Genomic DNA, 14,484 nt, shown 5'->3' on the forward strand with positions numbered 1-14,484 from the left:
GAGCCTAATGTGATTTCATTAAGATACAGTCCAAGTAAGCTATTCCAAACAAATACAGCAGCGGGAGGGGTCGATCGCTGAAGTTTTGCTACAACATCCGCTCAAGAAAACCTTCTCCAGAGCCGCATAACATTGAAAATCATTGAGGGGGCCTGCAGCTACTCCTAATACTTTATCAATCGTGTGTCTATATGTATTCGATGTCCATTTACAACATCAGGTGAGTGTGAAGGAGAGCTGAAGAGATCCGGTGCAGACACACTGAGCTGTTTCAGGTTTAAATCCATGGCTGAGCTCGTGCAGTTAGCATCCATTCCTGCAGCCCACAGGACAGTTTCTGCTTTTGTTTTGGACACATCGGGTCACGTCGATGCTCTTTGTGTTGGCAAAAATCGATGATTACAAATTGGTCTCAAAGTTCTTTAAAGTTTAGCAAACAAACATCCTCTCAGGCCAAAACTCAACAAGGAAAACAAAAACTATATTTTATAAAAGGTTAAGAATAACAGTGAAATGTCCTGCAGTGATGTTTGTCACTATTGACCTTTGTGTTTGTAGTCAGACGCGTGAAGTTTGAGCCAAGACTGAAAAACTTCAACCAAACAAACTCGAAGGATTCAAGAGAAAAGACTAAAACACTAAAAACTGGACACCCTAATGTGAGGGTGTGACTACAGCCACATGACATCATTAAAGTCATCTCTCTCTGTAATCAGTCACTAAGTATTTCACTGCTGGAGGGACGGACACAAATATTCTTCAAATTTGTGCATCGTGACCAAAGAAGACAGAGAAATGGGCTGCGGTGGTCCGACACCCAGGATGCACTGCAGCGTGCACTGGACCGACAAACACTCAGAGTCCGTTTGAAACAGAAAACTGTCCAGCTGGAAACAAACAGATCATCTTACAGTTAAACAGCCAATAAAATATGTGCAGGATTTTGATCGATGGTGTTTTCAGGCTGTTTTCACTGCAGGACAGTCCGGCTCTTACGTCTGGTTCATGAACTCTCATGCTGGAGCTGCAGTTTGATGAAATATCCAGCGTAGTATCAGATTCTCGGTTTATAGATTAATCACTAAATGTGTCATCTGTCTGACCTCCGGCAGCAAAAACGTGGGTGAGAGAAGGTTAACGTGGTTCACTGACAGTTACTGGTCGATGTTTGCACCTACAGGTGTCTCCAACAGGAGATATGTCTCCGTGGTTGGAGATAAAAGTTTACATTTAATCTGAGGCTCTTCTTGTGTTGTCTCGGCTACTGTCTGGTTGTCAGTCAGCTCGAGACGGGCTGATGATGGTTATTGCTTCAAATAGCTCTGAAATTTAACGGCTTGATTTGCTGATGAGCAAAGACGCAGAGAAAAACTCCAGTCTGACAGGAAACCAGTGAAAATACATGAATGATGGAGCAGCTGTCTCTGCCAGAGGAAGGAAATAGCAGCATTATCTCAGTTTATCACCTGAAGAGCCGAACCTGCGAACACGTGTGTGAATAAAAGAGCAGGTGAGTCATCGAGAGGCCGCCGTGATACAGAGCCTGAAGATGATCTCAGTGCTGAAGACAAAAGAAGACACAGACGTCCCACAAAACGCTGCGTCATCGTCCAGGTGTCGTAAAGAGTTCAGAAAACTTTCAAAGTATTTCAGACAATAATCCAAAGTGTCCATTAAAGCTTCAGATGTGTTCAAAGACAGAGACAAACCTTTAAAAACATCCACTTATCTTTCTCACCTGTGATATAAATATCACTACAACATTTACTTCATTAAAGCAGCGTACTGTGTGTTTACACTGTATGTGTAAGAAATGCTAATTATCTCAAGCATCAAGTCTTCAAAACAAGACAAAGTTCAGTCAAACCGCTGCTGAGGAAAGCAACAAGCAAAGCGCAGAAATGTTTTGCTGCTGACTGACAGACGACGCTGCTAAAAATACTGCGGCTAAAACCAAAGCAAAGCAATCAACTCATCACGTCAGATCAGCCTCAGCATCTACTCATCTTCTAGATGGAGGATATGAAGGGAAGCGGAGGCGGTTGTCACTTCCTGCCACATTTCAAATCAGTTCAGATCAGATAATAATAATAATAATAATCATCATCAGATACGACCCGCAAAGATTCAGCATGTTTACCGACATGGAGAGAGTTAACAATGGCTGCTTTTAAAAGAACATCTGGCTTCATCCAGATGTGCCAGTGCAAATTTCAAGACGTTGATGATCCACAGCCGAAAACAAAAAAAACTAAATCAGCCAGAAAATCCTCTCGCTCACTCACCGTACTCGATGTCGTAGAAGACGATGAACTTCTGCCAGCGCAGCTCCTCCACCAGAGTCAGCATGACGTCGTTGAGGCGGACGGGCGGCCGGGCGGCCAGCGTGTAGCGCTGCCCGCCGGGGCTCGGGTTGAACTGGCAGGCGGTCCGCGGCGACCCCTCGCTGTTCCTCTGGATGTACAGGTGAGGGATGTGCATGGCGTCCGTCAGGGACTGCAGCGCGCTGGCCGACGCGCAGCCCGTCGAGGTGACCAACGCCAAGATGCCCTGGTTCATCAGCTCGCAGGCTGCAGGAGGAGGAGGAGAGAGAGCTGATTAATTTGAGATACACAGTGACGCCTATTACAAGAAGATGAAGAAAACACAAAACGCTGAATTGCAGAAATTCTGAAGCACACAATAACAATCAGTGCACCAGGGATGAAAGGCTGCAAAGACCTCGAGAGAGGCCCAACTCTAATACTGAATAATGTCCTGACCTCTTATTGCTGCCCTGTCGTAAATCTACAGCGCAGTCTGACAGCTGAAACCATTGTTTATCCCTGACCCGACCCGCTTCTGGACTGAGCCTGCAGCCCGTCTCTGAATCCACAACAGAGCCGAAACTCGTTTGATTAAACAGGCCACATAGAGTCTGCTGAGGCCAAGCTAAAGGTTAAAATGTGCCTGACACGAGGAGGTCGACTGACAGCTTCATCTAAATGCCACAGCGTGCTGAGCTGTCGAGCCATCAGCAGCGCTGTGTGGAAAAACTATAAAAACCCCTCAGGGATCAGAAGATACAGGAGACAGGATCATGTCCCTGAATGTGAGCAAGCTTAGTTAGATAAATAAACCAGTGTCCTAACCCCAACACAGGTTAGCTAACAATCAGCAACCCGGAGACAAATCCAGCACCATCAAGGTCCGTTCCAAAGAAGCAGATCTCATTAGCATGCTGCTAAAGCTACCTCACAGCTCTCAAAGCACATAAATAATACAGGAGCTCAAAACCTGCACACAAAGACAGAGACTGTAACACAAACCAGCAGACCGACAACATCATCACACCTGCAGCTGCTCTCACCCCTCCGCTCAGCGGCAGCCATGTTGTCACGGCCTGTTTAAAGCTCTTAGTGACTTCACCTCATAAAAACATCATTTCCCTTCAATCCCTCTCAACAGGCTGCATCTTTGACTTCCACAACAGTTCTTTGACCTTTTGCTTCTCAGGAGATTTAAGCTCTTTCTCCTCTCTGAGGCCCGTGGATCTGTAAACACCGCACAATGTGAGGCCTCATATCTGCCGCCATCGTCCACTTCCTCTCTGCCTGAAGCCGTCCTACGTGAGGCCTGCTCACAAATGTTTGGGGTCCGGACTCCAAAAATGTCTCTTTATCTTGATTACAACCATGTTTTTCTGTCGACCAGCTCCCTCCCCATGGCCAGCTGACTGTAAAACACCCGCTCTGCTCCTGTCCTCAGTACAGCGCTGCAGGATGACCAAAGTTTATGTTTAGTTCCCCGTTTTTGTTTTTGATCGCCACTTTTATTTCTGATGTGTAAATGCAGTCGGCAGAAGTGAAAAGCTAACCGATAACAACGTTACTATAAACTGATGGATGCACCAGGTGTGAAGTGACGAGCCTCCGTGTTCGCTGTGATGACGTTTGATGTCTCCGACTAGACGCTTGTTAGCAGCCGCCGCTTTTAGCCATGTAGAACAAAACGTTACAAATCTCTTCAGCTTGTGTAAATCACAAACCTTATTTCAGGCCTTTACTGTAACTAAAAACAAACATAAGCTTCAAGATCAGGAAACAGGAAGTGCAGAAACACAGGTATCCTGTGCACAGTGACACCAGCGTCAGTATCATCTCCCACCTCCACCGTGCACATTTAAAGTCCTGTTTGAATAGATATTGAGCTCCAGGATCCCTTTTTTCTGTACGTACACACACACACACACACACACACACACACACACACACACACACACACACACACACACACACACACACACACACACACACACACACACACACACACACACACACACACACACACACACACACACACACACACACACACAGTGCTGAGACAGCGTGACGCTCCCAGCTAATCATTCTCTCTCTCAGCTTCCCTCCGTTTGAAGCAGGTACATCAAACCTTGTTATTGGAGCCACAAAAGTCAGAGCAGGAGTCCAAACTGCAGACGCCACAGTTTGAGTTTCCCCGCGGAGCCCTGACTTTACCCTGCGCTTCCAATAAACACATTTAAATGTTAGCAGGACGGCAGTTGTGTGTTCAAACATTTAAAGTGACTGATGATTGTGCTTTCATAGCACGTCACCTTTCACTGTCCTCCAGAAGTTCAGCTTATTTACTACAGGTGGATATTCTGCGTGAGGTCGAGGCAACAAAAACCTCAGTCTTTATTTTTTTAACAGAAGCATCCAGATACACACAATCCACGATGAGCGCCGTGTTGTTCGTAATGTTTTGATGAAACAGTCTCTTGTGTGACTGTTGATTTTCTCAATACTTAACCAAGGCCAAGGCCCCAAACGTATTCAAGTATTTGGAGTTGTCTAGACAGAACCATCATCGTGCCTCGAGAAGGAGAACAAACATGTTTTCAGTTAATGATTCGTAGGCATGGAGGCCGAACATCTTCAGCCCAGTCGCAAGAATTAAATATTGACATTTTATGTTTTCTGCAAACCTATTTTCAACATGCATTCATACAAATCACCACTTCTACAGCACGTGTCATATAATGTTCAGATTACATGTATATGAGAACTATCATGGCAGGACGGCTACCGAGCCAGAGACCACTGTTCAAGATGGTGTTTCAACACCTGTAAGCACGAAAGCTCTGGATGTTTTTAATGCAATGTCAGGGCAATTTCTCAGCCGCGTTTGTGGCGAGAATACAGGATATTTTTAAGGAGACGCTGCAAGGAGACGGTTTTGACGGCCATGTCGACGCCAGCAAAACTGGATATTTTCAACAAGACGCTGGGACTTTTTCCAGCTGTGTTTGTGGCAACAGAGCTGAATATCTCGAACAAGACGTTCCAATATATTTTCAAACTGGGCTTATGGCGACAGTGACAGATATTTTTAAGGAGTCATTGGGACTTTTTCCAGCCATGTTTGTGCCAACAAAACCTCGTATTCACCACGAGACTGTGGGACATTTTCCAGCCATGCCGACGGCGACAAAATTGGATATTTCCATCAAGTCGTTGGGACGTTTTCCAGCCGTGTATGTGACAAAAATACTGTGGATTTTTAATGAGATGTTGGTGGCAACAAAACCGAATATTTGAGAAGACATCGGGACCAAGGAAAGACAAAACATGACAAGTTGCAACGTATCCGTGCCAACATTTATCCTGGTGATCGGGTTCACATCACAAACTGCTGTGAACTCCCATTGAAGTTCACACTGATGTCTTTAAACCATGAATCTGAGGTTGTAACAGCTGAATGCTTTGATTTGGAAGATGCCGATGAAAAGTTTGATGACTTTTCATTTCACAAACTATAGAAACAGATGACCTGTTTATTACCTTATAAACGCTACAGGGAAAGTTTCCGCCTGTGGCCGACTTTTAAACCGCTTTTCCTTCACAACACCTGCTACAGTAACATTTGCAAAGCCACATGGAGATTCCTCTCCCCGCCGGTGTTCACCCCTGACAGGCAGACAGCCGCAGTTTAAGCCTCTCGCAGCCTTTTCATCTCTGGTTAGAGCCCGACTTTCTCTGCAGGAGAAGATCTGTCCAGACTAAAAGGTCAAGAGACGCTCCAAAGGGCAGCAGGCATGTTTTGACTGAGCTCCCACCAGGGAAATGTTAAAATAAACCACACATTTATGCAGAGGCAGAGGAGCATGAAGCATACCCAGGTAGCCTTCCAGGAAAACCTACCAAGAATAAAAAAAGACAATGCAGCGGTGGAACAGCTGGCTGGTCGCAGGGACCCTGCAGCTTAATGTTTGATGAGTCAAACTTGGCTGAACTCGGGCTGAATCTCTCCGAGTAGAGAACAAACAGAGGACAGAGCCGCGGAGGAGCGCATCGACATTCAGCTGTTTTCTAGATGCACAAAATTCATCTTTATTAACAGAACGACATTCGGTTTGTAATTCGTGCTTCGTCAGCATCCGGCGTCGCTCGGGAAGAGATGACGAAGCAAAAAATCCCACCGACTGAATTTAAATTGTCTCAAAGATAAAGAGACAAACGTGGCTGCTGTGAAAGTGGAGCTAATGAACTTGCACTGGAGCATTTAGGGTGTAATCTTGTATTAAATTAGTAAGTGTTTTTTGCTAAAAGCCCAGCAGATAAGATTGGAATCGGACTCATCGGGTCAATTTAATAAAAATAAATCAGTCTGTCACAGCTGATCCCTCACATGATGGAGGTCACAGCTGCAGGACGACTAAGTGTTTCAGATGAGCCTGGAGGAGCTGCTCATAACTCAGCCGACTGTGTCGCTAGATTATTGTTATATTATTCTGAAGTCATAGTTATTTTTTATAGTTATTGTAATAAATGATCCTCAGTGATCCAATCAGATCTCACTTCCTGCTCTGTATGCAAACACAGAGTAAGTACAGCACCGGGACAAACAGACTCCATGTTTCTCCTCAAAGACAGAAAGAAGTTCATGCAGAACATTTGCTGAATTTACAAGAAGGAACAAATAAGTCAGAATCAGTCAGAGACAGAGTTTCACACAGTTTATAAAGTGTCTCCAACTCAACAACTCACTAAACTGACACATTTGTTAAGGGAGTCTGGGGACAAAGAAGTAGCCTATACTGGTTACTGGTTAGTGTGTTTGTAAAATGTGACATGTTTAGATCAATAAAATGTTTCTTCTTTCATAAATTGAGTGTAAATGGTGAAATCAGTGTAAACAGTGTGTTCAAACAGCTGCTACATGTTGGCAGGTAAGACTTTAGCACTTTAGACACAGAAGCAGACAGGCTGGTACAGCCATGCTGCCACAAACTGACACTTTTTACAAGGAAACAAACAACTGACTGTTTTCATTTAATGCTGAAGTTACAAGAAGGAGACAATGATTCAGAATCTGTCAGAGACAGAGTTTCACTACGTTACAAAGTTTCTCCTCATGAAACAACTCTTAAAATCACCACATTTGTTAAGGGAGTCTGGTGATGTTGTGGTTACTGGTTCAATGAAACAATGTGTTCACATCTGCTGCTGACACTGGCAGGTTAAGAGAGCCCTCCTCCTCCTCCTCTTCATCTTCTTCCTCTTCTTCTCCTTCCTCTTCGTCATCTTCCTCCTCTTCTCCTTCTTCTTCTTCTTTTTCTCCTTCTTTCTTCTCCTTTTCTTCGTCTTCTTCCACAGTGGATGTCAGTTGAGTGGGCGGTCCTTCAGCCTGACCGTGGTCACATGTACGTGGTCACATGTGGACGTCCACTTGTCATCCCGTCCCTCAGACTGGATGATGACACCAGGAGTGAACCGGGCCTGTAAGTGACTCCTTTCACATCAGTCTCGTCACACAGTCAGAGCCAAAAGTCGTGATGAGTGCAGCTCTGAGGATAAAGAATAATAATTTCCCAGACTGCTTTCTGGTTGTGATCTTCAATTAAACAAAGATCCATAACAGGTCACGTCTTGTGTTGATGTCTCTCCACATGACAGGAGCAATCACATGTTTAATGAGCCTCGGAGCGTCAGAGACTCAAACTCGCAGTCGGTCTTGCACTGAAATCACTGAGGACCAATTAGCATAATATACTAGAATGGGACTAATAGGTTTGGAGGCCTGAGAAACACAACGCCGGTAGCTGTTGGGAGAACTCACTCAGCGGCCCGGCTGAAATGATTTGGGTTTGCGACGTGACTCAGTCGCTCTATGGCTCCGCGGTGAGTCATGGATTCATCTGTGCTAAATGAAGCCTGCGCAATATTTAGCCGAAGCGACTCCCTGTGCATCCTAATGACACTTACAGAGTGACTCCTACCAGACGGCGGGAGACAAAAACCATTAGAGTCGGAGCGAGACAAAGATCTCCCCTCCTCCTCCCCTCCGCCCTGCTCCTTATCGCTGTGATCTTTATCAATATCTTACCTCCAAATTAGCTCACAGAAACAAACTCATCTCATCCTTGAGCGGGGGGGTTATGGATTCGTACCAAATCCCTCTGCGTGTTATCGAGGCCTCTCAGACGACGCAGCAATGTCTGAGGACGTTATGGAAGCAGGGACATGCTCTGAAATGATGTCTGAAAATCACAGCAGGAGAGCTCAGTATGTAAACATCCTTACAGCTCAATGCAGCTCACACAGATGGTTGTCAAACACGAGAATATCTGTGTGTGTGTGTGTGTGTGTGTGTGTGTGTGTGTGTGTGTGTGCAGTGTAATGAGGGAGGTGGTTAAGCAAGTTGAAAAGCTACAGACGAGGAGAAAAAACGCCACATGGGACCTGATGACATTCTAGATAATGTCTGCAGCTTCTGGTTACTGATGCCACAAAGGAAGGTGTTTACGTTTCTTGTGCACAACCAGGAAGTAAAGCAGGAAGTAAAGCAGGAAGCTGGGAAACCCTCATTCTGCTGAATGGGCCCAATCTTTGGGTTCAGTATCTTTGACTGAAAATGAAAAGTGACTGATAAAAGCAAAATGCTTGGAGACAGCAGCTGGTGAGTAACAGCTAAGAGAGGTAACTAATTGCATCACACTAATCTAAGTTTGCTTGCTGTTGAAATAAAGAGCTGTGGGAGCAAAGATCAGGGGAGGACACAGATTTCCTGGTGATGTGCTGCCAACAACCAACAAACCTTTTTTTATATTTACTCTCAAACCTTTCTGGTCAAAAGAGCATCAATCAAAAGATTTCTCGTCTTCTCGGTTTGACACTGATGCCACAAAACACTTTAAACTCAAGGTTGAACTTCTAACGTTAGCTTCAAACTGCAGGTTAAACTCTATGATTGGATGGATGCTCAGTTGTCATGGATACCTCCCTCTGAAACAGAAAGCGATTGGACCTCGAGTTTCGATTGTTTCGTGAGACCGTTTCAAGGTTTTCACTGTAACTTTGTGTGAAATCCCTTTAATGTGTGTGTTGGCCTGATGATCACACATCAAGGTGAGGTCTGTGAGAGCGCCGCCGCCTCAGTTATTTATGGTTTTCTCCCTTTTTGACTGTGCACAAGGTCAAACATCGACCGGAGTCGAGCTTCTGAAATAACCAGGTCCACGTCAGAGGTAAGAAGAAGACATGACAACAAGGTGTTTCCTGCTGATGGACGGTTAAAGTGTGCAGATGCTCTTCTCCTCATCATCTCCATTATCCTGCTGCACGGACTTCCAACAGTATTAAGTCTTATCACGTCTAATTCAGCGTTCAGTTCTTGTATTTCAGCTTCCCCTTCGTTGCTGTGTACTTAAGCTGCACTTAAGTCTCAATCCTCACATGTGCTGCTCGACCAGCTTCCCACTTTCACACAGATAATATGCTTATTTCGAGTAAAACAGTATGAAATGTGAAGAGTGCCTTTTTTTGGCAGGTTACCAGCCAGCATTAAGGTCCACCTTCTGAAAATCTGGGATTTGCTGTCCGCTGGTTGCACTCGGCAAAGGTAGCTTCCAGCCAAACCTCGACCAGCTGTTAACCAACGCCGGCCGCCGCTTTGGCTGAGGAGCAGCAGCATTTGGACGTCTGAGTGTCGTTTCTTAAAAACCTACGAAGCCTCAGATATTCTGTTTTTCTTGAATCATGTCGATATCACAAGAATCTGTGACTCCATGTTTCTAATGTACACGTTTATCAGATCATCTGCTCCTCCTCGATATCCACCTGCTGCTTTCTGTTAATCCTCCACCTTTTTTTTTTTCACGGTTTCTGGCTCCGTGCATTAAGACGGCGTCTGGATTGTTTTGAAGTTGCTACGACACAATAAGAGGGGAAATGAGATTCATTCATGTGTTGCGCCGAGGCCAGGGAGGCACAGATAATCGATCTGCGGTGGAAATAGATAGTCAGACCGGCATAACAAAACAAAAGGATTAGTGCTGCGAGACACGGCCTTATTGAACAGATCAGTGGCACGAGACAAAGCAGGAGGATGACGGGGGATTCTCTGTTTCTTATTCTCTCTTTGTGCTCCTCTATCTCTAAATCCCTCACTTCTACAGATACAGTATTAATCCACAATATTCCCGTGGTAATTATGGGATTTATTTCGCTGCTGTCGATCAATCAAAAGATACGGTCCACAGCGTGAGTCACAAAAACGCCTCTTTATTCTTTAAATGTTTTTAACCTTCCTGCAAACTGAAAAGTCATCATCTCTGGAGCAAAACAGCGTTGCAGCATGACGGAGATCGAGAGAATAATCATCAAGAATCGTTAATAAGTTGTATTTACACCCTTTTTTAGGACAAAATCTTTGCTGGAGCTGATTCTGAAGTGGGTGCAGGAGCTCGACTGTGTGTCGAGGGTGTAAATTACGTCTTTTCAATTCAGTTTGGGATCTTGGGACGAGCTACATGGAGCCATTTTATGGGGCCGAGTCGATACCGACTGAGTTTTCATGTTTGGGTTTCTTATTTTTGACCCGTCGAACTTCTCTGCAACCCGATCGGCAGTTTAAATGTTGACCGAGTACGTTTCTGCAAAACCACTGAGGAGTTAAAACTGGACGAATCTTTGTTTTGTTAGGTTGAATCTCTCTCTCGTCACCACGCTGTGCGTATAGTCTGGTCTGATGGTCTGACTTGTGAGGAACACAGTTTCACACCTGCTGGTGTTTTTACTGTAAAAACATCCAGTGTTGTTCGACTTGAACAATGGCACCACCTTCCCTCCACCTGCTGCTGCGACAGGTGCTAATAAGCAGATAATGTGAAGGTGTTACGCCATGTTTGGTACAAATGTCAACCTGAGACGTTTCTCTGGTTTGTAGAAGTTACCTGCTGACTTAACGTCCTGGAGACTGGACTGTCTTTGTGCTGATACCGTGTCCAGATGTCTCTGGGTGAGTGTATCATAGTTATTATCATTATAACAAAGTGTTTATCCACAGTATGATAGAGTAGAAGTGAGCAGCGAGCAGTAACATCCGTCTCACCATCACTTCAAGCTCGTCCCACTCCTCCTCTGATTCTCCGTCTTCGTCTCTTTTTTCTGACATCTGTCTCTTGTTTCACCATCTTGATGTCTCAGTCTGTCTCCTCCCTCCCTCGCTTCCTCCGGGGCTCTTTGCTTCGCTTCCTACTGTGTTTCTTTTCATCCTCCTCTGTAGTTAATCTCTCCATCAGCGCCTCCCCTCCCCTTTGTCTTCCTCTTACACTCTCTCCAGCCGTTCCTCCGTCGCTCCTCCCTCCCTGCCTGCCTTCATCTCCTCGCTCTCCCTCCCTGCTCCTCCTTTCATTCATCTTCTGAACTTAATGTTTCTTTTAGTCAGTTTAATTTCTTTTCATCTGGATATTTTCAGCCTAAGTGTCTTTATAGTATTAGTGCATCGAGTTTTATCATCCGTGGCTCCGGGGGGAGTTGAACCTCAGCTCCAGCAGCGGCAGTGCCTTGCTCTGCCGACTGAGGAGAAGAAATTAGTAATTTTTAAGGAAAACTCAAACCCTAAAACGGCAATTGGTAAAACACTTTCTCTCTCTCTCACACACACACACACACACACACACACACACACACACACACACACACACACACACACACACACACACACACACACACACACACACACACACACACACACACACACACACTCTCTCCTCCCTCTGTGTTCAACATGGCTCCCTCCGCCCTCAGAGCTCATTTTTCACCTCGAGCCGATGGGGTCTTAAATTCTCTCATGCTTAATTAAACTATCTATCTCCATGGATCTGTAGCCCCATTACCCATAACACCCGGCACCATCACAACACCACCCCCTCCATCACCTCCACCTCCACCCCCCCGACGGTTCTCAGTGCTGAGCTGCTGCTCGACAACGCTGCTGTTAATAAGGGGATCGAATGAATGACCTGTAAAGATAATAACGCTGCACACAAGGACTTTATCACGGCCGACAACCTCCAACCAACCAATGCCCTGTGGAGTGTGTGTGTGTGTGTGTGTGTGTGTGTGTGTGTGTGTGTGTGTGTGTGTGCGCGCGTGTGTGTGTTTGTATACCCATGTGTACTGTTTCAGCCTTACACCATCAGGTGTGTACGTGTGCATACATGTTCCTTCTATAATAGGACACGCTGAGACTTGAGCACCAGATGTTTCAGGGATGATGAGTTCAAAAGAAAATATGAAATCATGCAAAGGAATAAAACTCAAGACAAACATAGTAATATGAACAAGTCCTCCTTTCATGCTTCATCTGTACCATCACACAGTGGAAACCGTCGGTGTGGAGGTCCATGTAGCTCCGACACCTCGCCCCGCCCCTCTACCCCGACAGGAATCAGCACACCGAGCACGGCGTTCGTGCACTAATGAACGGTGTTGCCTTGTATTTTACAAAAAGGACATTATGCTAATGTTCACAAGATCATCAGAAGGAGGTCGAGTCGATGGTGCCTGCACAAAATAAAAGATTTTGACAGCAGCACCTCAGTTTCTGGTTTCAGCTAAATATTGGAAAGCTGATTTTTTTTTTTTTTTACTCTTTAGTCACAAAACCAAAAAACAAATGTTACCATGAACAACAACGAGTCGAAGCCCAGTCGGTAAAAAACAATGTTATTTTATGTTTCTACAAAACACGGTTACATTCCTGTTTGTACGTTTCATACGTGTCACACGGTCACTTTCATGTCGGGAGGTTGCGTGGTGGTTGCCGAGCCAGAGACCACTGTTCAAGACGACGTTTCAAGATCTGTAAGCATGAAACCACTCGACACTTTTAATGAGACATCAGATCTTCGAGTCGTGGTGTTTTAAATCCAAACGTGATCTTATTCTACGATTGTGTTGTGCAGAAAAAACACTTTTGAATGTACGTATCTGATGTTTAGTAATAATCTGTTCTCCCTGACGTCGTTTCAGATGGATCTGGTGATTTTAACGTCATTACTTGCATTGTTTTTATCTTCCTTTTGTCTCATTTCTTTTTAAATATTTGTCTTGTTGGCTGTGAATCACTTTGTAAGGTTAGTTTTGCTGCATAACATTTCAGATTACACCCACCAGCTCATCGGTGGCTGCTGTCCACTGATGTTTATGGACTTTTTTTTAATGAATATCAATATCTCCTTCCCACTGACAAAATGAGCTGTGCTGCTGTAAGATAGAAAGCTATGATGGTCTTTAAAAAAACCAAAATGAATCCTGGCAGAACATCTCAGCTCGTGGTGATTCGGGTCTATTAATATGGTCTGTATCGGTGCAGGCCTCGGCGGAGACGGAGACAACAGGACGAATTGGAGGAGTTGTAATCAGTAATGACTTTCAGGCCTGGACAGCGCTAATGTGCTGCAAACAAAACAAAGCCATTAGCTGTATCGAAGCTCGGTCTCGTCTCGTCTCTCTCTCTGTATTTCTTCTTAATGCACACAGACTCGCTCTCTGGATGCTGCTATCGAGCCTGAACGTCAGAGCGGTTTCTCTTCGGACGACGTTTTGTTTGTTTTCTGCTGAAGTGCAAAGACAAAACGGTCCCGGTTGTGTACGTGAAGCGTTAGAAGGAGTAACGACCTGACTGGAATCCTGAAGCCGCCTCGACAGGTAAAACAACCTGATCTCACATCGCTGCCGTCTGCCGCTGAAGCTCTGCTCTGTATTCATTCATTCACCACCAACCAGAACCAGCTGCTCTCCTGTGAGCGGGCTGAGCTCTGCAGCAGGACCTCAAACCCACGAGGCTGCAGCCTCTTGATTAAGAGCTTTAAAGCAATGCGTTTCAGCTCCGTCACCAGGAGAAAGACATCGGCTATGCACCATACTGACATTTGTACAAACCCTGTTATTACCTGACTTTAATGTCGGGAGGTGGAGGGGGCAGTGGAGGACAGGTCACATCATGTATTACATGTGCAATAAACAGGATATTGAGTAAGTGCTGAAACAGGTCAGAGTGACGTAGCCAGATGTGTTTTTTATGTCTGTTCAAGTCTACGTTTCAGCATTCGTAAGTGAGAAACCACTGGATGTTTTTAAAGAGACTTCAGGACAATTTCCAGCCCCATTCGTGGAGACAAAGCGGGACATTTCC

General features: G+C 45.1%; 1 protein-coding gene across 3 annotated transcripts in view; it reads right to left on the bottom strand.

Annotated features, from left to right (window-relative positions):
• grid1b (glutamate receptor, ionotropic, delta 1b) overlaps positions 1 to 14,484 on the bottom strand; it is a 463,781-nt gene that overhangs the window by 195,121 nt on the left and 254,176 nt on the right. For all 3 annotated transcript variants that reach the window (XM_084342508.1, XM_084342507.1, XM_084342509.1), the window contains exon 3: positions 2,286 to 2,570. In XM_084342508.1, coding sequence (XP_084198634.1) covers positions 2,286 to 2,570 — 285 coding nt within the window. The remainder of the gene's footprint in view (positions 1 to 2,285; positions 2,571 to 14,484) is intronic.

Source organism: Pagrus pagrus (assembly GCF_965226575.1).
Source record: "Pagrus pagrus genome assembly, chromosome: 21".
NCBI lineage: Eukaryota > Metazoa > Chordata > Actinopteri > Spariformes > Sparidae > Pagrus > Pagrus pagrus.